The 24,826-nt window shown below is 34.5% G+C and overlaps 1 protein-coding gene across 1 annotated transcript; it reads right to left on the bottom strand.

Moving 5' to 3' along the window:
- Positions 1-3,513: 3,513 nt before the first annotated feature.
- LOC125655506 (uncharacterized) lies at positions 3,514-22,892 on the bottom strand. Its single transcript, XM_048885829.2, has 10 exons — positions 22,718-22,892; positions 19,169-19,340; positions 17,316-17,461; positions 15,069-15,186; positions 12,028-12,086; positions 11,646-11,762; positions 9,663-9,749; positions 7,514-7,580; positions 6,829-6,915; positions 3,514-4,701 (listed from the first exon to the last, which is right to left on the bottom strand). The coding sequence occupies exons 1-10, from the start codon at positions 22,814-22,816 to the stop codon at positions 4,640-4,642; spliced, it is 1,014 nt and encodes a 337-aa protein (XP_048741786.1). The 5' UTR covers positions 22,817-22,892; the 3' UTR covers positions 3,514-4,639.
- Between the last annotated feature and the right edge of the window lie 1,934 nt (positions 22,893-24,826).

Raw genomic sequence — 24,826 nt, 5'->3', positions numbered from 1 at the left:
TATATACAGGGGAAAAACTTCTTCACAACTGCAAGGCATTGATAACCATATTGATTTGAATGTCTGGGCCATAATATGTGGTCACATTTTTCATGAGAATATAAAGGGGTGAAATTCTAGAAAACAACAACACGACTTCAGTTACTCGAGGAGCGTTGTGGCCCATGGGCCTTCCATTATCCATGTTTGCTGTTGTAACGCTTTGAAAAACAACAACAGTTGATTTGTATCTAAAATCATGATAATATTCAGTCATTTATCCCCCTACCCTTCCAGTACTATCTTTTCTAACTGAATTTCCACAATGTTCAACTCCCACGAGTACTTTAAGTACTTTGATTACTATTTTCTGTCATTTTCAACAAGGCGGCGAAATTTTAAAAATAAAATGACTCAAATTTTAAGGGTTTATGAAAAAAATGTCAGTTCTACCAATAAAAGTAATTCAATATATCAAAAGATTTTGTCATTTATTTCTCCGAGAGTGGAAGATATTGTTTCATGTATCGTTTACACTTTTCTAAACAATTAAGAGACCACGATTTACCATAAATTTGAAAATTTTAGGGACCGCACATCTCCTCAAATCCGCCTCTGAAAGCGAAATCTATTTCTCACTGGAAATGCACGTGCAGTGGTGAAATGGTGCACTTATCTGTTTTATGCAACTACCAAGAATGAGGTTGAGTACCAAATAAAGGTCAAAATTTGAAACTCTTACACCGGCACTGGTGGCGTCTCCATATGATCGAAATTTTCTTGAAAGGGACATTAAAATCTGAATTACAATCATAGCCTCAAATTTGGAAGCAAATACCACTGTTTAGTACAAGTTATCCCCTCGAAACATAATAACCTTGAATTTGGTGAAATGACCTTGACGACATATTGCATCCTATGTGGCAAGAACAACATATGTTTAAAGTACGGACTTTCCATAGCCAGACAGCGGTGACGATGTTGAAATATACATACCACACGGGACATATAATTTGTGTTAATTTGGAGTTTAACGTTCGGGCCAGTCCAGAGCTCCAGATAAGGTGCGTATCAGCGTAAATACTTGTTGAATTTTACCAAATGCGCATGCAAGCTGAAAACCATGCATACAATTACGCATTAGCGAATTTAAATACGCTTTATACCCCCAAAGTAATGCGTATTTGTGATACATGTAGTATGATATAAATACAAATATCTATTCATATGAATTGAGGTTAACCCAGGGCTTGCTCATACATGAAATAGCGCGATGACAATCAGAATTTTGAATGTTTGGAAGAGTTAACTCAAAACTATATAGGACTAATTGTTATACGTTTTTCTTAAAGAGGTATAGTGCGTGGTCGAAATCACAGAAAAAAACCCTTGTATTATCAAACAAATGATATGATTGCTGCTAAAAACATGGTACAGAAAATATTACCGGATAAACAATACTTCATCCATTAAACTTAAAAAGTTTTTCTGAAACGCTGCTCCAGCAGTATTGTCTCAAAAAATATTTAAAAGCACGCTGTTTTTGGCTATATTTACCTCTAAAACTTCATAGTTATTTCGGATTTCAAACATTTCGGTTGAGCATCACTGAAGAGACATTATTTGTCGAAATGCGCATCTGGTGCATCAAAATTGGTACCGTATAAGTTTTACATTTGCGAGAATGGGAGTCACGCATTTATTTAATACTTGTATATTTACGGGGTGGGGGAAATCCTTTGTAGTTCTTTTTATTAAAACTCTTCATTGTCATTAGGATTTTTTAATTGATCATGGAGGTATTGAAATTTAATATGTCAGACACTCAGTCACATGATTACGATCCAATTCTGTATTAGTGGCAAAACAGCAAAGATACTCAGTAAATTACAAAATACATTTTTGACTTTTTCTGAAAAGCAAAATACTCCTTGATTTGAAAATCAGGGAGTAAACACTCTGTGGTAAAGTGTTATCTGGGCTCTGACTGACTTCTACCTTCCTGTGGGTTGTATTGTGTTTAGCATAACGACATGCAGCTGCTACTTGCAGCAGTCTCCCATCAATAGTATTTAGCAGCTAGTACAATGCTGATGATTTGAGTGAAATTACAACATTCATTAGTGTTGATTACATTTAATAACATTTTTTAATACACTGATCATGATAACATAACTTTTTATATGAATTTTATCATGCATTTCTTTTTAATCAGTTACACAGGGTTTCATTAACAACAAGAGGCCTATGGGCCAGATCGCTCATCTACACACGTAAAATTTTAAACTATCACCGGGTAACCTGAGCCTTATAGCCGTGGTGTCACAAACCTGAATTAAAACTAAATGAAGAGGCCTGTACATACATATTAATCTGATAAACTGTGGTCTTATGGTTCTTGCCAGTTAAGAAAACAAACAATTTTATACTTCCCATCATAAACCTATATTGCTATACATATACTTTCCTTTAAACCCCTATTGTTTCAGGGGTCCTAATTTAGGAAAACTCAAATCATTACATTATTATATGAGAAAGCTTTAATTCCCATTAATTCATGGCTTTCTGATACAGTATGTAGCATGAACTTTAGAATTCCCTTCGGTAGAGGGTATGGCCCTACATTTAAACAACTTTGGATCTTCTTTATTTAAGGATGACTTGTGCCATAACATGTTTGAATAGGAAATTGGCTAGTGGTTCTTCTGAAAAGTTTACAGATGATAATCACTCAAACAGACAACAAACTTTGATCAGAACAGCTCACTAAATTTTCAAGGTCATGAACCCAACAAATATTTCAATACACCCTGTACATCTGCGTGTCCTAAAATTACAGAAATAAGATATTGTACAATATTACACTAAAACCCACATCATGCACTGGTCAAGCAATAAGGCAAGTTTAAAACAATAACACATATTCCATCAAAACTAATCTACATCCACCTCATTCACACATAACGGATTAACTACTCAGTGTGTAATTTGTTTGTTATACATGTATTTTGGAGCCAAGAATAGGAACAAAAATATTGTCATGTCATGCAACAAACATTTTATTCAATATAAAACGAGCAATGCTCTTCTCTTTTGAAATCAAATGTAATATTGACAGTGAGATATATATGTACATGTTTACTGATAATAGTGTTTTTATCAGAATTAATATTTTTCTTAAAATCTGTATGTTATTTTAAAAACATGCATGCATATTCAATAACAAGATGGATCCCCCCCCCCCCCCCCCCCTAAATTGCACAATATCCAGATTAATTCAGTATGGACTATGTATGATATTTATAGTTTAGTTATCTGTTCTCCAATGAAACTCTGAATTTTAAAGCTGAAGACAGATTATATCTACATCCATGTCATAAAAGAAAAATGTCCAACGCAGTTTCACATAATTTGTCTCTGATAATTACAAATATTTTAATGTACAGAGCATCAAAAGCGGCATGTCCATCTAATCTAGTTAGGATGCTAACTCTTGAGAAATATTTCTCTTTCAAAAACCATAAAACACAGCTCTGCGTGCACAAACTCTTTACTATCACATACATATTCTGGAAAGATAGAACTATGGTATAAATATAAACTTTCTCTAAGTGCACGAAACTATTCATCTTCAGTCAAAATACTGAAAATGGCTGCAAAATACCATGTTTATAGTGTTGTCATCTTAATTAACAGAGCTGCATCCGAGTTCCTTTACAAAATATAGCATTGCATGGATTTAAATTGAACATTCTGCGTAAACAGTATTTTGAATGGCCATCATCAAGAAAACAAAATGTACCTTTTTGAAAAAAGCATGAATATTGATCATGATGGACAAAAATAGTTGTACCAAATTCAATCTTTTGCAGCGGTTATATGATATGCTGAAAACATTGTATGCTCACAGTGAATGTCACATTTTCTAAGTAAAAAATGTTTTCACAAAAACTGAATATGGTTAAAAATGAATTGGTAAATTATGCTTTATTATGGCACATATTTTTGTGTTTTAGTAGGTTAAAATGAGGTGCTTAAAAGATACTCATTAAATTAGGGAGAGGGCTCATATAGGTTATGACTGCTACTCAATCTCAAAAATTCATTGAATATTTTAATTATAAATATTGTTTAAATTAAACATTGCATAAAACTGGGACCTGGGTTCTTTGATTATAAATTTTTGATAAAAATATGAACACAATCTAAGAAACAATCTATTGTCTAAAATATCATCTGAGTGTTTTGTTTCAGCAAGTAATGTTGATGCACATTTTGATATGCAACCAACCCTGTCTTTCGACCAATAACAATGGCAATTGTTGTATATTGATATGAATATTTTACATCATTAATCCAACACAACGTGGATATCATGGGTCTGCTTTATACAACACAGTTTCAGAACTGACTGGGAACTATCACATACACATGTATCAAAAACTAAAAATTTTAATATGTACATGACTTCAAATGTCAAAAATAAATATGACTTAAAACCACAAGATGAATACAAAGCTATTTTAAAAGAAACCTAAAAGTACAGTGTATAAATATATACTAGTCCCATTGATGGGCCATTATGCTTTTCTTTGTGTACTAGCAAACTTCTCCATTGTACGATTGACTGACTGTTGAACATGGAGGAAGATGTGGCGTCTCAGCGATGTACACGTCGGCCTGTGATCAAACTTGTGTTTTCCGAGGCTAAAACATCAAAGGCTGAAATAAAAGAGACAGGACAAAATCAAAATTCAATGTCATCTGTTTCTATGGAAACCATTATAAGTTAGCATTGGATCTAATTTATAAAATTTCCACTGATGGAAGTTTCTTTCAGGTAGCTTATTTGGATGAACACCATTTGTCTTCTCTACTGTGTTTGCACATTTGCCACTCAACATTTCTTACGGAGGAATGCTAAACCAGAGAAATTAGATATGGATGAAAACTGGAGGATATGTACAATATTTTGAATTTGAAAACTTTTAAATTTACTTTATTATGTAAAAAAAATGCAGTTTTAGTCGAAATTTAAGCAATACAAAAAAAAAAAAAATTAAAACCCCTGCTGAACTCGAACCCGCGATCTACAGTTCAGCAATCAACATGCTAATCAACTGTCAGAGCTACTCAGCTAGGCGATAATTTTTTTTTTAATGAATAGACATATATTGCTGATATATTTATATTTTCATCCATGTTTTGAAAGGAAGTCAGCCATTATGATCATGTAGGGTACCCCCTTAATACTTATTAAAAGTGCGGTAATGGATTGTACAGTGTGTACTTCAAGGACTCCTGCAGATCGTGCATTATGAAATTTGTGTATCGGAAATACACACTGTAGATTCCCCAGAAAGAGGTCATTAATCTTATGCTGATAATTCAGTTGTCTGTGTTAATATATGATCTGAATAATTCCATGCTTTCGATTGGCTGAGATCCATTGAACTACGAAAATTTAAACATTGTTTCCATCTGCACGTGCCTTTAAGGTGAATATAACATTTGATTTTTCCTATATCAGACAAAACATGGATTCTGAATTCCAAAATTGCTAATTATTATTTTATTGGTCACTCATTGAATACTTGCATCTCCACTCGGATTCGACTATGTTGTATTAATTGTAGAGAATGAATGACTACAAACATTAATCGGAGTAACATAATCCTTGAATTATAGTAACATCGAACACCATCTACAGATGAATGATCATGATCGTTTGGTAAAGTCTACATGTTCTACTGTTCATCGTTTTTTATTCAGTCATATAATAAACAAAACCTTGTGTCTCTGATCACTTTCAGCTAGGTCTTGCTGTATACAAAGATGGTTGACCTGGCCTGGAGGTTAAAAAGCATTTTTGAGCACGTTTTCATACTCAAACTCTGTGCTCTAAATTGTACTCATACTCAAAAGTCAAGGCTACAAAACTTTTACGAAATTATTCTCATACTCAAATGGAGTACATGCTCAAGATTTTTCAAGCATGCTGGGAGCTTGCTCAGAATTGTACTCAAAACAAACATGGCTGAGTTCGAGTTTGAGTATGGTAAAAGTTTTATAACTTCCAGGCCAGGTATTGTTTTGTAAGGCTCTAGTTGCCAGTTCTGATGTTTTGAATTATCAAATCATATCAAAAAACATTTATCGACATTTTCATGGTCTGACTCAATACAATGCTATAGTTACCCTCAAAGTGTAAATATTGACCTTTCTCTCCGAGCTGGATGAATATTGTACTTCTCAAATAGCTACAGCATTGTATTGATCTAGACAATGGTTGTACAATATCTACCCATATCATGGATTGTGTTTAATGTTTTAAATGTTTGAAACCTAGACCTTCAGAGAAGATGCTAAAGATATTAAGCACTTCTTATACCACCACTTTAAAAGCTGGGAAGAGGTGTGCTGGTATAATAGTCTCAATACACATTTTGATTTTATGTCAATTTCTCTTACTTGTAACAGACCATAGCAAAGAAATTGTCACATAATTTGTCCCCATTGTATACTTAGCATTTGAGGACTTGCATCTGCTAATTAATACTATAAACTTGAGAAATAATCGTACTGAAAATGAATACCGTATAAATTTTTTTTAGCCAGGATTTAATTTTGGCTCCATTAGATCACTAAAATTGAATATCGGTATATTGCTAATAATTCATTCCACATTGGAGACAATAATTATCTTCTTAGAATTGTAAAGTCGCTAGAATTTATATCAGCTCATGCTAAATATATATACCCAGTGTTATGAAAAAATCGCAAAATATATGTCTCACTAAAATTCCACATATACAGTAACAATGATTAGAATACTCTTCAACACATTACCTCTCTCCCTTAATCCTTTGCCAAAATTTCTGTACACAGTTACCAGTTCTATCATAATGATGAGCCAAATCAGCAGGGCCAGGGTTCCTGAAACAAAGCAGCATCATCAGCTGTATAGTGTATAGTCTCAGCATTAAACAAAGCAAAATCATCAGCTGTATAGTCTCAGCATTAAACAGAGCAGAATCATCAGCTGTATAGTATATAGTCTCAGCATTAAACAGAGCAGAAACATCAGCTGTATAGTGTATAGTCTCAGCATTATACAGAGTAGGATCATCATCTACAGCTGTTGTCTCATTATTATACAGAGTAGGATCATTATCTACAGCTGTTGTCTCATTATTATACAGAGTAGGATCATCATCTACAGCTGTTGTCTCATTATTATACAGAGCAGGATCATCAGCTGTAGTCTCGTCATTATTGGATGAGCACACTAAATGTCGTTTTACTGAGCAAACCCATGAAAGCAAGTACAAGATTCATGAAGTCGTTTTCGCTTAAAAACAGAGTTACTGTAATCAAATAAAAGGAGGGTATTTGTCCAGTTTAATTCACATTCCAAATGATATTTTATTTGTTGGCAAAACCACAAAATTGTTTGCATATGACAATGAAGGAACGAAAGTACTGTTAATTAAATGTTAATTATCATCAAACCAAAGTGACTGAGAATATTTACCTGCCACCAGTGAAGAGTAGACGATGATTTCATCAATTTTGGCATCTTCATTAAGTCTGTTGAATTCCTGTTAATAGAGAAATTGTCAGTGTTCAAATCGAAAAGATAATTCATGTCAATATATTAGATCAAGGAAAAACAAATTGAATATCTGTTTTACATGCCGAATAAACCAGTGAAATATCATTTATTTTAAATAAGAAGGACTATTACTTAAAGGACAGTTTTTAGAACATATCCTCTTCAGTCTGTGAATCACATCTTCACATACAATTTAAAATTACAATAAGCTGCTTCAGATTGTTTTGGATAACATAGATAAGTCCTATACACATACTGTTATCTCAATGTTAATCTATCACACAAATTTGTGATGCCTCCAAAAAATCTATTTTTCCCATCCAAAATCAGATATTTGAAAGGAGTTTTTTCCTCACAAATGGTATCAATCATATTATTCAAATTGTACCATCTGGGATCATGATTTTTTTTCAAATGAAATTTTAAATTCAAATACACAGTATCCAATTTGCATACATGTAAACTGAAGCAAGGCTACAAGTACATCAAGCACCTTATAATGATTGTGCAGGTGCACTAAAAACAACTAGCCTTCTTTAAGAAAAACACAAAATGATAAAAATTAAGATACAATGAATCTCCATAGCAACCGCTTAAAATCTTTGTTTGTTTGACCTTTCTTTGAGAAATTTTGCACTTTGTTGAGACATCACCAGCTGTAGATGAAGTACCAGAACGACTCATGCATGGTGTTCAGAACCATAAATGAGAGTGTTCTTTAATCATGTTACTGCCTGCTGCGACTTGGAAACTTGGTTTTAATGGTCTCATTTAAGAACCCTTGAATTCTCATTCTAAATGCAGATTCTTGTGTGTTTTAAAAGTCAGACACAGACACATCGTTGCTAGCCACGGTTATGGAGTCCGGTAGTACTCACCCTACCTCATTTGGCGGAGTGTAAACGGAGACAATGGCACACGCCTTGTTTACATAACAATGAACTGTGAGCTCTGTATCTCCCATGTACTTTGACAACCAACATTCAAATTTTTGTTGATCATTAGAAATATCTTAGTTAAGCATTCAAGACATTGAAAATGGAAAAATAAAATTTGAAAAATCTTCAGCTCAAATTGTGTCCGTGCCCCTATAAATTGGAAATTCCATAAACAATTATGGTGTAAACAATTTCAGTTTCCTACAGAAATTTCATCATTTCACTGTAGTCGTAAAACTTCACTTTATATCAATGAACAATATGTATACAAACATCCAAGATATTTTGTCTGTTTTAACTGCATGAACACTATTCATCTCCGACATACATATACATACATGTATGCACCTTAACCTGATTATCTGGTAGATGTCATTATCTGGTACAGTAGAGTTGTAGTATGGTAGATTTTTAGTATGGTAGAGTTGTAGTATGGTAGATTTGTAGTACAATAGATTTGTAGTTTTGTAGATTAGTAGTACAATAGATTTGTAGTATGGTAGATTTTTAGTATGGTAGAGTTGTAGTATGGTAGATTTTTAGTATGGTAGAGTTGTAGTATGGTAGATTTGTAGTATGGTAGAGTCGTAGTATGGTAGATTTGTAGTACAATAGATTTGTAGTTTTGTAGATTTGTAGTTTTGTAGATTTGTAGATTAGTAGTACAATAGATTTGTAGTATGGTAGATTTTTAGTATGATAGATTTGTAGTATGGTAGATTTGTAGTATGGTAGATTTGTAGTACAATAGATTTGTAGTTTTGTAGATTTGTAGTACAATAGATTTATAGTATGGTAGATTTTTAGTATGATAGATTTGTAGTATGGTGGTAGTATGGTATATTTATAGTATGATAGATTTGTAGTAAGGTAGATTTGTAGTATGATAGATTTGTTGTGTGATAGATTTGTAGTATGATAGATTTGTAGTATGATAGATTTGTAGTATGATAGATTTGCAGTATAGCAGATTTGTGGTATGATAGATTTGTAGTTTGGTAGATTTGTAGTATGATAGATTTGTAGTATGGTAGATTTGTAGTGTGATAGACTTGTAGTATGGTAGATTTGTAGCATGGTAGATTTGTAGTATGACCACTTGACCTAACCTAGAATTGTCACCACCTTACCCTGATGATCTGGTAGATGTAGTATGACGGCTTGGCCAGACCCAGGAAGGCAAAAATCCAGGCTGATGTCTTCCATTCTCTCCTTAACTATAAAAACAAAGAAGCACACACTGCATTTTGTAAAATCTAACACAACTTAAATCAATCAAGAAGTTCTATCATTGTTTACATACATTTAATCATTATTACCATTTTTGCCCCACCCTGTTACCAAATCTCTACCCATAGGATCATGAAATGTATATAAATTTTGGCAGGTTACCTCACTTGCTTTTGATTATAATTAATATCATTCAGTTTCAATTTAGTAGCAATAGAATTAAAGATGTTATTTAAATGTTATACACATAAACACTACAGTATATTCTAGTTTTTTGGCAGTTTTTGCTCTGCCCTCAGGATCTGGGGATGCAGCAATCCTGATATCTATAATTTACACCCAATTTTCATCCCAAAGATACTTCATAACAAATTTGAAAAGGAATGGATGGGTAGTTATCAAGAAATTAAAAATGTTCAATTGTTACACATGATGGACAGCCAACGATGAAAGACACGAATCAACAGCAATAGGTCACCCAAATGACTCAGGTGACCTAAAAAACCTCATTTTGTAACACTTGCATATTCATATGATTTAATTTAGTGTGACCCTGCCACAAGTGAAAATATTTCTTTTTCAAATATATATTCTCTTGTAAATCGTAAAACTTATATTCCCATTTAAGCCAACCCTAGGCAATTATGAATCTACACTACACTAGAGTGCTTGCATATTAATAATTTTATCTAGTCAGTGGTCCTTAATACGAACATTTTCAAAGATTACGTATATTTCAATGTAAAACTTTGTTTCCCTATTAAGGCCCTATCCTGTACCCCAAGCCATGATTTGAAAGAGTACCTGAAGATGCCTGCATAATAATGATGACAAATCATGACACTGCTGTTTCTGAGAAGAAGATTTTTATTTAAAATTTTCTACTATGTTACCATGTATTATTTGATCTCCGCTTTTGCTTTTATGTCAATTTCTCTTATGGAAGCAAAAGACTTGAGTTGAAAATAGCTGTTTTAATTCCTCCTATGTCGAGAATACATCACAACACACAACAAAAATCTGCAGGAAGTGATCATCCCCAATTTCCTGCATTTTGGAGGCCAATTTCCTGATCAAAGTCTGTACCGTTCATGTGTGGGTTAGTATGTGTACACTGTATGTGCAACTCTGAGTTTGTAGACATTCTACAGGCCACATTTTTTGTTCAATTAATTTGATACTTCCCTTGTTGCTTTGTCATCAAGAGCGGAAGAACCCTATTGACTTTGGGGGGGTCAAAGGTCAAGGTCACTAAGGGACTTCAGAAAAAACTTGCATTTACTGATCACCTTCATTGCGAGGGGATGCCCCGCTTTGTGGAGTTCTAACCTGCTGAGTATAACAGAGTAAGGAAACTAGTTTACATCCGGAGAACCAGCTAAAGCACAGAGTGCTGTCAGTGTATTCCCATGTTGCAGTCTGAATAAAACAGGGTTAGCGTACTATAGTTTACACACGGAACCAGCCAAATCATTGAGTACGGGGCTGCGTTCAAGATCGTAGTGGCTACGTAGGTCTCGGTAGTGCTACAATCTTGAACGATGTGCTAGGCTAGCCCTACGTAGGGATAACAAGCGTTACTTTATACAGTGCGTTCAATATACCTAGATATCTAGCCTAGCAACTAGGCTTGCCGCTACGATCTTGAACACAGCCCAGCCAACCAACACAGTGAACCAACCAAATCACCATGAACAACCAACACAGTGAACCAACCAAATCATTGAGTACAGCCGAGACACAGTGAACCAGCCAAATCATTGAGTACAGCCGAGACACAGTGAACAAGCCAAATCATTGAGTACAGCCGAGACACAGTGAACCAGCCAAATCATCGAGTACAGCCATCCAGCACGAAGTTTAACGATTTAGAAAATACTTACAGTGATCCAACCATAGATGTTCCACAGAACAGAGTACGGCAGACCCACAGATAACGCGACAATCTGGAAGTCATTCAGCTCCGTGCCATCCTTCAGTACAAGCACAACAAAACTTGCCTGTGAAATAAACATGGTAATAAATTAATTTACCTTGATCCACACTGGAAGAAAATTAAATTCTTGAAACATACGTGAAATAGTTCTTAAAATACATGAATGATGTGTACTAATTTCCTAAATTATTACCAATAATGCAATACCTGTAGCTTTGTGAAATGGTCAAATTTAAGAAGTGTGTTGTTACCGTGTGTGTGTTGTATTCACATGTGATATCTATATATCTGTCCAATCACAATGTTCACACATCAAAACTTTTACTTACTGTCACTTGAACATCAAACTTCAACAGAGAGGAAAAGATCGATGCCTGCTTAAACAAGTCTGAAAATCAAAAATTGACATTATGAGGATCAAATCACAAAAGCACAAATAAACTAGATATATTGGAGCAAGCACATCGGCATTCATAGACAAACATCACACCAAAACTAACAACAATATCAATTCTATTCAATAGAGCAAGTCCTACTATAGACCTGCCCTTAAAGACTAGATATATCTCTGTAGGGCTCATTCATACTGTGGCATTATTTGAAATTTGTACACACATTATAATTGGTCATGGCTAAAAAGTCAATCATTCATGCCTCGAACACTAAATTCTTCAATTCTCCTTAAGGCCACATTTAAAAATATGTTTGTTTCCCCTCTCCCGACCCTAAATTTCAGAGGAAGGTCGGTAGGTAGGTAAAAAGTTTTTTTTTTTTTAGCTAGCAGAATTTTATTTATTATGAAATTCCCATAACCATTAACAATGCCCGATACCAAACGTCGTGAAGCACATCATCCATGTTTCCTCATCAAACTCGTATAGTCAGTTCTCGCGTAAATTCTGCTTTGATTGCCACGTTTTGCAATTAGGGAAGGTGTCGATATTTCGGACAGTACTTCATGTATTTTGGAAATGCTCATTATCTAACCACTAAACTTAGGCATTGGACTACATGTATACATATTGGTTGATTCGACGAACATTGGGTTTCATCAGAATTTTCTCTGCTATTTATGCCACATACTAACACTTAAATAAAGTTAGGGAGAATGTTGCAACTATGGACAATGGTGTTAGTTTTGGACACATGGTGTTATAAAATTGGTAAACTCGGTTGCTGTCTTTTATTTATGGTTCACTGACATTTTATGCTTTTGTTTTTTGCACATTATCTTAATTTGTATATGATAGTGATTTTGATTATATTTTGATTTTGCCGATCAAACAAAATGGATGCTGACATCAACCAATCAGAGCTGAGTTACACATGTGCATATAATTAGGTGTTTTCCAGTTTGTAAATATAGCATTAGTTCAGAAATAAGTTAAATTGAGAATGCTTCTGATTGACTGTCAAAAATATCGCATCCGTCCGAAATATCAACACTTCCCCTACTGAAGAACACAACTTGCACACTGGATGCCCCGAATTCTCTTGTTTCCTCGCTCCTCGTATAGACAACATTTCTCCATCTCGATCTTGCAGATCACTAGTCCGAATTGCGAGTCGAATTCAATGTTAAACTCACTTGTAACTAATCAATAAAACAATCATGATTCTTGTACTTATTAATATCGATTAAAAGAAAATATCAATCCAAAATTCGATATTAAACAGAAACCAACAGTTGTAGTCAACCGAATTTTCACCGCCATTTGAGCAAACGAGTCTCGTGACTCAAAACAAAGCTCGACAGTTTGATAAAATGTTTTCAAGAGACTGTTTATGTGATGAAAGAACCCATAAAATCGATATTAGTAAGTACAAGAAGAATCGTTTTATTGATTAGTTATGAGCTTAAAATTGAATTCGGCTTGTAAGTATTTGAAATCAGCCAGAGAATGCCGCCTCCAGCTGGAGGCGGCGAAATTTCTAGATTTCGGACCAGAACACCTCCTGTATTCGTATTATTATTTTTTAATTTTGGATCGAAACCAAAGAAGATATAGAAAATTTTTGTCATTATAAAATACTGATCTGCACCAGAAACGACCTTGAAATTTTCTTAAAATTAAAAAAAAAAACTTCACCAGAATGGCGTAATAAAAACTTATGGGTCGGTGTGAATTTTCAGACTCGGTCGGGCGAGGGGAAACAAACAATATTTTTATTTTGGCCTAATATACATATATTCACAGAGCACAAAAATAAGAAAATGTCAATTTTAATGATATCGTATATTACATGTATGTCTGTTTGGTCAACAACTCTTATCTACACTTAAAGAGTCCATCTACCACGAAATCTTCATCATTTGAATTTTGATATTCTGAATTTAAAACTGCTTTGCAGAAATAGCCATCAGTTAGACTGACAAAATGAATTAATGATTTCTAAAACTCAAAACAGCATTAAATTTTTGTTTTAATTCCAATGACTTTGACCTTGTAACTGACCTTGAGAGAGAGAGTTATGTCATCTCTAATTCACAATAAGACTTAAAAGTTAACATATAATCATATAATATTTCTACACTGCAAAGAATATGACCTAGACAAAAGTTACACCGTCAAACCTAGACAAAAGTTATACAGTCAAACCTCATTATCTCAGACTCGATGGGATCGAGACACAAGAGGCCCACAGGCCTTATCAGTCACCTGATTACTAGTGAAAAGTATCGCTACTTCAATAGGCTATGAAATCTAGTAAAAATTTCCTGTTCTGAACATCTAAGCTAAATTCTAATGTTCAGCAACAGTATAAAACAAGATGTTCTTAAAACTTCACTGCCAACTGATTCTCCTTGCATGTTTACAACCCCTTCATAATGCCACCCCCACTTATTAGCTGAAAATCCTAAAGAACACATTTTCCTTGCATGTTAACAACCCAATTATAATGCCACCCCCGCATAATGTCATATATGCCACTGATTTTTACAAACAAATGGTCATATTTAATAGGGATTACCCTTGATAATAATGGTTAATTCATTATATTACCACCCCTAGCTGTTTCATTGCCCAAATTGGTCTTGAACAAAAGTTGGCAATATATCTAGGGAGCACTGTGTGTGTGTGTGTGTGTATATATATATATATATATAAATTAATTATATACATACATATATTGATCAAGATTCACAAGCAGATTGTTCACTACTGCAACATATTCATGAGGATTTTTTATCTATATACACATACATACGTACATACATGTATATGTCCTACTACCATTACAAATGGTAAAGATATCAAAGGCAAAACACAGCGGAAATGTAACTATTGGATAGTTAACCATCTTGTGAAGGCCGCCTCTGCATACACTATATTGTACGTTTATAACGGTTCTTCACAATAATACTCACGCTGTAAGTATTCCGATGCCCCGACAATTCGAAACGTAAGATAACCAAAATGGCTGGCTACAGACCATGCTAGGATTACGTTCGGGGGGGCCAACACAACAGCCAGGATCAACCTCACCTACAATAACAGCGATATCATTATCGACTTAGGATTGCAATGGTATAAACACTAATTTATGGAATAAAAACCTATGAGGTTAAATGCTGAAAACAAATAGTGGCCTCAAACAGCATGGCATAAATACAATTAAGGGCTATCCAGAAATTATTGAGACACTCTGTTTGTTTTCCTTTCGAAGCGGCATTTTTGGGTAAAAATAGACACTAACAGGAAATAAAATCAAAATTTATTTCAGATATAATTCATCGTTTTCTTGAAATGGTATATTTATGTATGGAAGGTATGAGTACCCAGACCAGTCATGAAATCAAATGCTGAAAATATAAGAAAATTATGTACCATTTTTATCAAGTCTTCGAATTTCTAAAGAAAGTGGGAAATTAATTCAAATTTTGTATGTCAATTTTTATTATATCGTTGTGACATCACTTTGTAAAAAGTTGATAGAATGTCAACAACAAATACGGGCATAATGTGCACATTTTTTATGAAACTATACAAACTATAATGAATTTTGACGTCACAGTGGAGCATTGGTCACGTATAAAATTCTGTATGGGGAGCTCGGTTGGACTCCCATTCAGACAAAAGAATTGCTGAAACAAAGTGTCTATGAAAGGTGTCAATTAATTGGCTTTAGTTTATTGCTGGCATAAACGATTTACTGACAAACTGAAAACAAGGAGCTGGACGACCGTCAATTATCTCAGAGGAACGAACGTCAGCAGTGTTACGGTCATCGAGGAATGACGCATGTCAGACTGCAAAGTTTCACTGCAGTCCAACATCAGACTTGCAACAACAAGTCATAAACCTTTGACGGAAAACAAGCCACTTTAAAATGCTGTTAGATCCCTGGATAGCAGCCGGTGCAAAAGTGAATATGGAAAGAGGGTAGCTAATCACAAGAAATATGTCCATTTACACGAAGTATTCCTTTGAAAAAGAACAATTAAAAGTAAAACGTAAATTGTTTATAACGTTCAATTTCTGTTACAAAGATGTAAAAATTTGTCTGCTAATTGCTCCTAGTCAGTTGACACATGCAGCATGACTACAAGTATATAATGGCTCCTTAAAGGAAATGTCTCAATAATTCCCGAACAATCCTCACACTTCAAAAACAATACGACAGCAGTGACATCCAAATATGTACCAAATATTGATTAAAAATTGAATGGATAGATGAAATCTGAGCAGCACACAGATCATGAAATACTTTTAATTATATACTAGGGAAATTATTGCCACTTTATTTTTATTTACCGAGGCAACACTGGAAAACAATATCTTCCCATTATTAAATTTCCCTAAAAGATATCTTTGCTACTTTACAATAATCAGTAAAAAATTCAATTTATGTCCATCATTAATGACATGGGGGGATTGACAAAAATAGACTGGAGGTGAAAATTTCTCTGTTCGAGTACACCTGGCAATCTGTTTATCAGGTACTTGTCAATGAGATTATATGCCTGCATGCTTAGGCATTTATAAGAAGTCTCCAAGGTATGGCATTTGAAATGTAGTAATATTCTATAATCTATTCAATTTGTTAAAACTTTGATACCCTATTGTAGCCCCACCCCACCCCCATGCAGGAGCCATGATTTTAACAAACTTGAATCTGCACTATATCAGAAAGCTTTTATGTAAATTTTTCTCAGTTCCTCTGTTCATTTTTAAATGACCCTACCCTAATTTCGCATTTTTGTGATTATCTCCCCTTCATTTGAACAAATTTGAAACCCAAAGATGCTTTTGGCCAAGTTTGGTTGAAACTGACCCAGTGGTTCTAGAGAAGATGAAACTGTGAAAAGTTTACAATGACGACAGACAACGGACACATTTTGATCAGAAGAGCTCACATGAGCCTTTGGCTCGGGTGAGCTAAAATATACACCACAAAATTTATGCAAATAGACAATTATACAATACAAATAAAAAAAATTACACCATAAAAATTGTAAAATATGCAATACAAATGGACAATTATAGAATAAAATAACTACAAATTGAAAAGATCAAATATTGTATTGTTTCACATGCCTGCATGGTGATATACCAAGGGCGTGATGCATGGTGTACGATATAATTCTGTAATACATACGGTCCACATATCATACCAGTTTCAATGTACTCCTGCCTCTGACATTGACAATGTACTCCACCACACAATACACCAGTACCACCAGTACAGCCAGAATTAGGACATACAACTCGTATTTCTTCTCTCGCAGCAGACCATGCAGAACGTAAAATATACAGAACGCTGTGTAAAAAGAGTAAGATTATTTTACAGAGGGAACAATCAGGCCTTAAGTCAGTAGTTTAACTGAGTACTTTTTTGTGTCGCACAATAGAAACTTAGATTAGAAGTGTTAAATCCTTGTTGATCGTGATCTGTCCATGACATATTGCACATAGAGAAATACATGTACGTGGTCATGCAATGTCACTCAAATGACTTGAATAGCCAATCATTTACATTATAATACATTTAAAATACAATTTGTTTTTGTTAAAAAGTTAAACAAATGTCTACCCAGCTCCCCAAATTGAAAATGCTCTAAATTACACGTACACCCCCTCTCCTTAATGCACTGCATGATACGGAGGAGAAAGCATAAGCAGGATAGAGATTATGAACCTCAAGCACTTCATTAGTACATTGACGAAAAAGATGGAGAAAAGACCTCGGCATCGATGTGACCAATAATAACTCTTAAGCTGAAGTACCTGTAGGAGAGTGAACACTATACCCTGTACATAAAAAAAGATATTAAACACTCCTCTTTGATCCACTGTAAATTGTAGGAAAATATCAGATCCAAGATTCAGAACAATGTGAACATCAGTCAATCATAATGAAGTATTGTAATTTGAAGACTATCCTATAAGCCATATAGGAGGAAAAGAGTTCAGAAGCTATTTCACAAATTTATGTACAGCATCCTCCAACCCTCAAAGATCCCACTATAACTTTTAGGAAAATAAATGGATCCCCCTGTCCTGACAATATGCACATCTACAAATGGCAATGAAGCATTGTACAAAGTTTCAAATCTATCAGATAAACCATATAGGAGGAGAATTTGTAACAGACAGATGGACAGCCTGACAGAAAGTACAATTTTTAAGCAGTATGTCCTCCCCCCCCCCTCCCCCCCCCTGTAAAAGGGTAGGCATAAATAGCAATCTGTTTTACATACATATGTTAATATTGGAATATATTGTTACTAATTTACTATGATATCTCTGTGCATGGTTTTGCTTAGTAACTATACAGTGCTATGGTTGCCATAGTAATCTACCATTACCAACATTCCATAAAAGATGCTACATACAGTTCAGGCAGAGTATATAAAGGTTATGAATTTTAATGAAAGAAAGCTGCTAATCCTATATCATATTTTATATTATGTGATTGAATAATTCAAAGCTTTCTAAGTGGCTAGAAAAAACACCCTCTGAGTGAATACAATATTTTGATTTCTCCAACATCGTACCAAAAGCAAATTTTTAGACAAATCGTTAGGATTGATAATACTATTTGTTGGTCATCCAATGGAAACACACATCTCTAATCAAGAATTTAAAGAAATAGAAAATGTGTTTGAAAATAAAAGCATCAAATTGAATGACGAGATTAAAGACGTTTTTTTTTTTTGTTTAGACAAATATGTTTTAGTTCAAACTTAACGTTTGTAACTTGAATTAAGTATTTCAATATGGAGAAACTATCAGTTAACCTTTTCTGGAAAGTTGGTCAGGGATAGTGGATGTAAGGTCAGGTCTAGTAAACATCATTTGAAGTAGCCCGACTGGTCTAGTGTTCAAAAAAGTAAATGTCAAACCCTGATACCCTTCCTATTTTGGGGGGAGTGAAATGGGAAACACACATACATTTTATTATGGCCTAAAGCAAGGTGCTTAAATTGACATACCACAAACCTATGCATATGAAGTGCTAAATTACCTCCATTGATGATAAGAATCAGAGCAAAGGTGAAATCGGAGCTATCCGATTTGCCTTCCTTGATAACAGTGATGAAGCGATACAGAGTCAGCCCTAGTGCTGTCAGGATGTTCACAATGCTTACAACCAAAAACACAGCCTCCTTGGCATTCAACTTGGCGCATGTCCTAGTCTGAAACAAAAATACTCATCACGATTAGTTACAACAATGTATAAATTTATACACATGGCTGATATGTATCATCCTTAGTATTTAGTAAAGTCTGGATTTGATGAGCAGGGTCAAAGTACATGTACTTAAATGTATATTTTCAATCTACTTTTAAAACAAGGTCAATTGCACTTACAGTACATGCAGCAATATACTACAGGTCATAATGACAAATATCAATGTACAGTGTATGTATCCTTCTAATCTATTATAGTACCGTCAATATTACTTAATTGTACCAGACCAATAGGGTACAGTGAAACTTCTCCAAACCAGCCCCTCAGAAAACCGGTTCTCCCTGAATGTCAGCTGATTTTCAAAGTCCCTGCAGAAATCTTAACATTTCCTTACAAAGAAAGTCTTACAAAACTGGTCACCCCTGAAAACCGGACATTGGCCACTTTTTAAAGTACATTTGTTAACAAACGTGTAATTTACCCTTATGATAACCGGCCACTTTTTGAAGACTAGAAAATTTTGGCCAGAGGGTGATCAAGATTCAATTGCAATGGCCAGGTACACAAATTGACTGACTATTAACTGTCCAGGACCCATGCAGTTGCACAAAAGTTAGTTAAAGTTTAACTGACAGTTAACATCTAGTTATCACTATATAAATATAAGAGTTAATGACAAGTTAAATGTTTGTTAAAGTTAACTAATTCTTGTGCAACTGGGCCCAGGTGGTTATAATTATCCACAGGAGGTGTGAAAAACACCAGTGGCCTCTATAAGTGCAATTGTTTACAGGGCTTGAAGCTAACTTTTTATGTCACCAGTCCAGCCAGACTGATGGGGTATAATTTCAACCAGTCAGCAGAAAAATTTACCATTCCAACAGAGTTTTACAGAAACATTTAAACATATTTCATTAATGTTATTATAATGAAAATTAACTCAATATGTCACAGACAATATTGCAACACTTAAATACATATGTGAGATTTATATTTACGAATCAGATTCGTCTGATATCTACAGATCGAAGCATATATGCCAAATGTGTGTATAAAATTTCATAAGTATATATTTTCCAAAATGATGCTTTAGAAAATTAATCAGTCCCATCGGAATGACTAAAACAAATGTATGTCAGTCTGCCAGACTGACAGGCATTTGTTAATTTCGAGCCCTGGTTTACCTGCTGTCAAGGGTGTTAATTAAGTGACACTTGGTTAATCCAAGTGACCCTTCCAAATTCTGTACAAAATGTACAAAACAGTTAGGAACGAATACAGTATCAAATGCCATAATGTTGCACCATACTATGGAATGAATATACAATGTAAGCAGATACTAGTTAAAAAAGAACAAACCCATGCCATGACTTTGATGCTAATTATTACATTATAAGATGAATTGATTTTCTTGGTTTCCATAGACTTAAAATTCCTAAGAAATATTCTAATTACATTTCATATTTACTACTGTACTTTTCAAAAACATCAAACAAATTATATAAGTGATGAATTTAAAGAGTTTTTATAGGTAAGAGGAATTCCAATAATAGGCCTCTGTGTTTTCTTTATGTATCCTGTTATAGATTTTCAGTTTCATATTAGATGATTTCAGCGAGAATATTTCTTGTTATCTATAATTACCTATAGATACAAGAGGACTAATTTCAACCGATGATTGACCATAGATCACCAGAATAAAGTGAACAGTACCTACTTTGTGAATATTGAGATAAAATGTCTCCAAATCCTAAATTCTTGGTGAACCGGCCACCCCTCTAAACCAGCAGGTTTTTTTCCCCGTCCGATAGCCATCCGGTTTAGAGAAGTTTCACTGTAGTACCATAGTACACAGAATTAAATCAACTGAAAGGGTGTGGACATCTGAGTTTCAGGGTGAAGATATCTGAGAGGGTGAAGACAGAGGAGAGGATGAAGTTATCTGAGAGGGTGAAGACAGCAGAGAGTGGTGAAGACAGCAGAATGGGTGAAGACAGCAGAGAGGGTGAAGATATCTGAGAGGGTGAAGACAGCAGAGAGGGTGAAGTTATCTGAGAGTGGTGAAGACAGCGGAAAGGGTGAAGATATCTGAGAGGGTGAAGACAGCGGAGAGGATGAAGTTATCTGAGAGGGTGAAGATATCGGAGAGGGTGAAAATATCTGATAGGGTACTTACAATAAAAGCTTCAGGACAGTGATCTAGTTTTTATATGTAACATATCACAGGCTAATTTTGGAACTAGTAAACTTAATTGTGGGTGTTCACTGCTAACAAAATTTGGGGTTATTAAACTGGTTACAATATACATTGTACCGTAGTAGAATGTTTTGATGTTAAAGCGATAACGTCCTACAGACCCGGTCCTGTCCCAACACACAGATTATTTTCAGTCTGATTAAAACCAGACCTTCAATCTAACTCCCCCTTTTTTCTTTGTCCGCTTCAATGAATGGACATAGAAAAAAGGGGGGAGCGAGATTGAAAGTCTGGTTTTAATCAGATGGGATTATTCTAAACAGGTTGGGAACACTTCCCCTGTAGCTAGATATTCTCGCTAAAACTTGATTATCCCTCTTTAGCAAGAGAGTAAACATTGCCATAAACAGGTGTTTTGGCGTCTTTATTGAAAATAATGGCAAATGCCGTGCAATGCCGAATATGTGCGACACACACTCAACATGATGCAAATTGTTTTTATGAAATTAACTACACAGTCAAGAAATTGCATATCAAAGTTGCTGCGTAAGAGGGAAGCAGTCTGAAATCTAATACACATCGTGAGTGTTTTTGTTTTGATTAATATATTTGCAGAAGTATCAGACATTTTAGCATTTTTTCTTCTATTCACATGAAACACAAACTTGAAAGAGATGTACTCCATAGGTGTTTTTCTCTGTTGTACAGGATATATTTACTTTCATTAAAAAGGGATAATCGCGTTTTAGCGAGAATATCTTGCTAACTCAACATTCCCAACCTGCTAAATAGTTACAATATTAATATATGGAATGCGACATGTCTTGTGATACTATTTTTTTTGTTTAAATCACAGGAACGGACAGGAACTGGTAATTTTGTCTGTAATAATAGTAGTAGGGGTCTATACCATACCATCCCCCTAATAAAAAAAAAAACACGTTTATTTATCAGGGGGTGGTATGGTATAGACCCCAACTATTCAGACAATATAAAATTATTGGTTCCTGTGTTTAAATAAAGTTATCTCTATGTTACAAATGAGTCAAACTTGGAGGAAACATTGATAATATTATGGAGATTAAGTACACAATCTGGCGTCATATGTCCTGTCACATGTCTACCTGTTAAGGTGTTTTTGTCTAGGTCTGGGAGGTTCAGGCATACTTGTACTGCGCAGTTACCTGGCCAAGAGGGGTGACGATCGCTGTTTTAGGGGCATCCCTGATTCCGTATTTAGAATATTCTGTCGATTCTTCAACGTTACTGCCACCACTCGACATAATACTTTTCTGGTGGGTTTTTACTACATCGTATATGCTGAAGTGAAAATAGAGTTCCGAACAAAAATCATATGACCAAAACAGACATTCGGAACATCTCGCATGACACATTTCCCGCCTGATTTCAAAGTTGACACTGAGTAGTGGGTTTATTGTAACATTATTGATGGATTTTTTCATGCATTTTGTAATAATCGTGATCAGCTTAATTAATGCTATTTTCGGGAGCAGCAGAAACGTAACACAGAGTTAGAGAAAGGTTTGTCTTATTAACGTTTGTGGGGGCATATATAATAATCATAACTGAGCACTACTAGCTGAGGCTACTCATCTATTGCACATATCCTTTGACTTGGATAAAGGTGCTTAAGAAATTTAAATGAAAATGTTGTAGATGTACTAAAACTTCATATGTTTTATGAAAATATGATGGTGTATACTTGTTCATCAGCATTGGGTGGCCGGTGGTGGGGTGAACTTTGTAGAACTTGCCTATTCCAATCTGACTAAAGTTCAGACCTAATAGTAATATAGGTCTGTACTTTAGTCAAATTGTGCCTATTCAATATCTCGATCTCCTGAACTAGATTTTAAAGGTAGAACTTTTATAATTCTTACCATGATCTATGTAACGTTGACCTCCCAGAACAGCACGGTCATGTGAGTAATATTAGTGTTGATGCATCCCCATGTTGTGTGAATTCATGTTCATGGCTTTATCATATATATATATAATTATAGGACTAAACATTCTTTTTGAAGAATTTATCGATGTGTAAACTCCGGACATTTTACTCACAAACTGAATAAAAGTGCGAAGCACTTTTATGTTAAGTTTGTGAGTATAAAATGTCTGGAGTTTACACATCAATAAATTCTTCAAAAAGAATGTTTGATTCTTAGAATTCCAATTCATTCACTTTATTAAAAATTGCAAAAATTTGAATAGTTTCCCCGCACTATGTTATTTGTTTTCAGGCGTGTATGAATACATCGCGTTTTCGGATTTATTGATGTATAAACTCTTGTTCAGCTTTATTTTTGTCCAATCAAAACAATTGTAATAAATAACATTGGAATTATATATATATATATATATATATATATATATATATATATATTACCAACGATACATCGCCTTGCTTCACCAACTGGATGCATAGCAGTACCAGCACTGCCAACGTAGTTGGCACTCATCATCAACAAGTTCCATTTTTAGTTTTTTACAAGTAACCAATAGCTTAGACATTACGCCAATTTCATTTACTATTATCTGAAATTTAGATTTTCAATAGTTTGATCTAGGGGAGAATACCACGATGTACGAATTAACTGTTTCACCTTTTGATCGACCAAGGTCTTCCATTAATTAATTTCACACTTTACCAACTGATACCACGGTGACCAGACACCCTGATTGTTATTCTTTTTTGAGTTAATAACAAAGCCTGCAACATGTAATCCGCTGGAAAAGTGTTTAGATAGTTTTGTAGTGTAGCTTTAGTGCTTATTGTTAATTATATTTGTGTTTTCTCCATAATGTAATCCTCTCACGTCCTGACGAAGGGACAGGTTGTCCCGAAAATTTGACAATTCCAATTGTTCATGTCGTTGGTCATTCTAGTGCTTTATATAATTATTTTCCCTGACCATTGTATCTATTTAATATAGATCCGACAGTTTTGGATACTGAATGTTGTTGGTTCTTTAGTGCTTTTTATTTATATATATATATATATATATATATATATATATATGTCTTGGAATAGATTGAAAAAAATTTTTTTTTTTTTGAAAATGACACCAGCATGGCCAAGGTGACTCAGGTAAGCGATGTGGCCCATGAGCCTCTCATTTTCCATTTCACACATGTTTGACATTCAAGCTTATATTGCAGACAGGGACATTTCTGTGATCTTGATGACCAAACAGTGGTGGGAATTTTCATGGACAATATCTCGCAAAACACAACATATCTCACTCGACAGAGCTTCATAAGTTGTCGACTGG

Source organism: Ostrea edulis, chromosome 7 (assembly GCF_947568905.1).
Source record: "Ostrea edulis chromosome 7, xbOstEdul1.1, whole genome shotgun sequence".
Taxonomy (NCBI): domain Eukaryota; kingdom Metazoa; phylum Mollusca; class Bivalvia; order Ostreida; family Ostreidae; genus Ostrea; species Ostrea edulis.
The sequence above is the reverse complement of the archived record's forward strand: the minus strand, read 5'-3'. Positions and strand labels throughout refer to the sequence as shown.

Coding starts and splice junctions, on each gene's coding strand:
- LOC125655506 (XM_048885829.2), bottom strand. CDS start 22,816: ATGTCGAGTGGTGGCAGTAACGTTGAAGAATCGACAGAATATTCTAAA. Junction 19,341..22,717: donor TCGTCACCCCTCTTGGCCAG/GTAACTGCGCAG, acceptor TTTTTGTTTCAG/ACTAGGACATGCGCCAAGTT. Junction 7,581..9,662: donor ACATCTACCAGATCATCAGG/GTAAGGTGGTGA, acceptor CTCTATTAACAG/GAATTCAACAGACTTAATGA.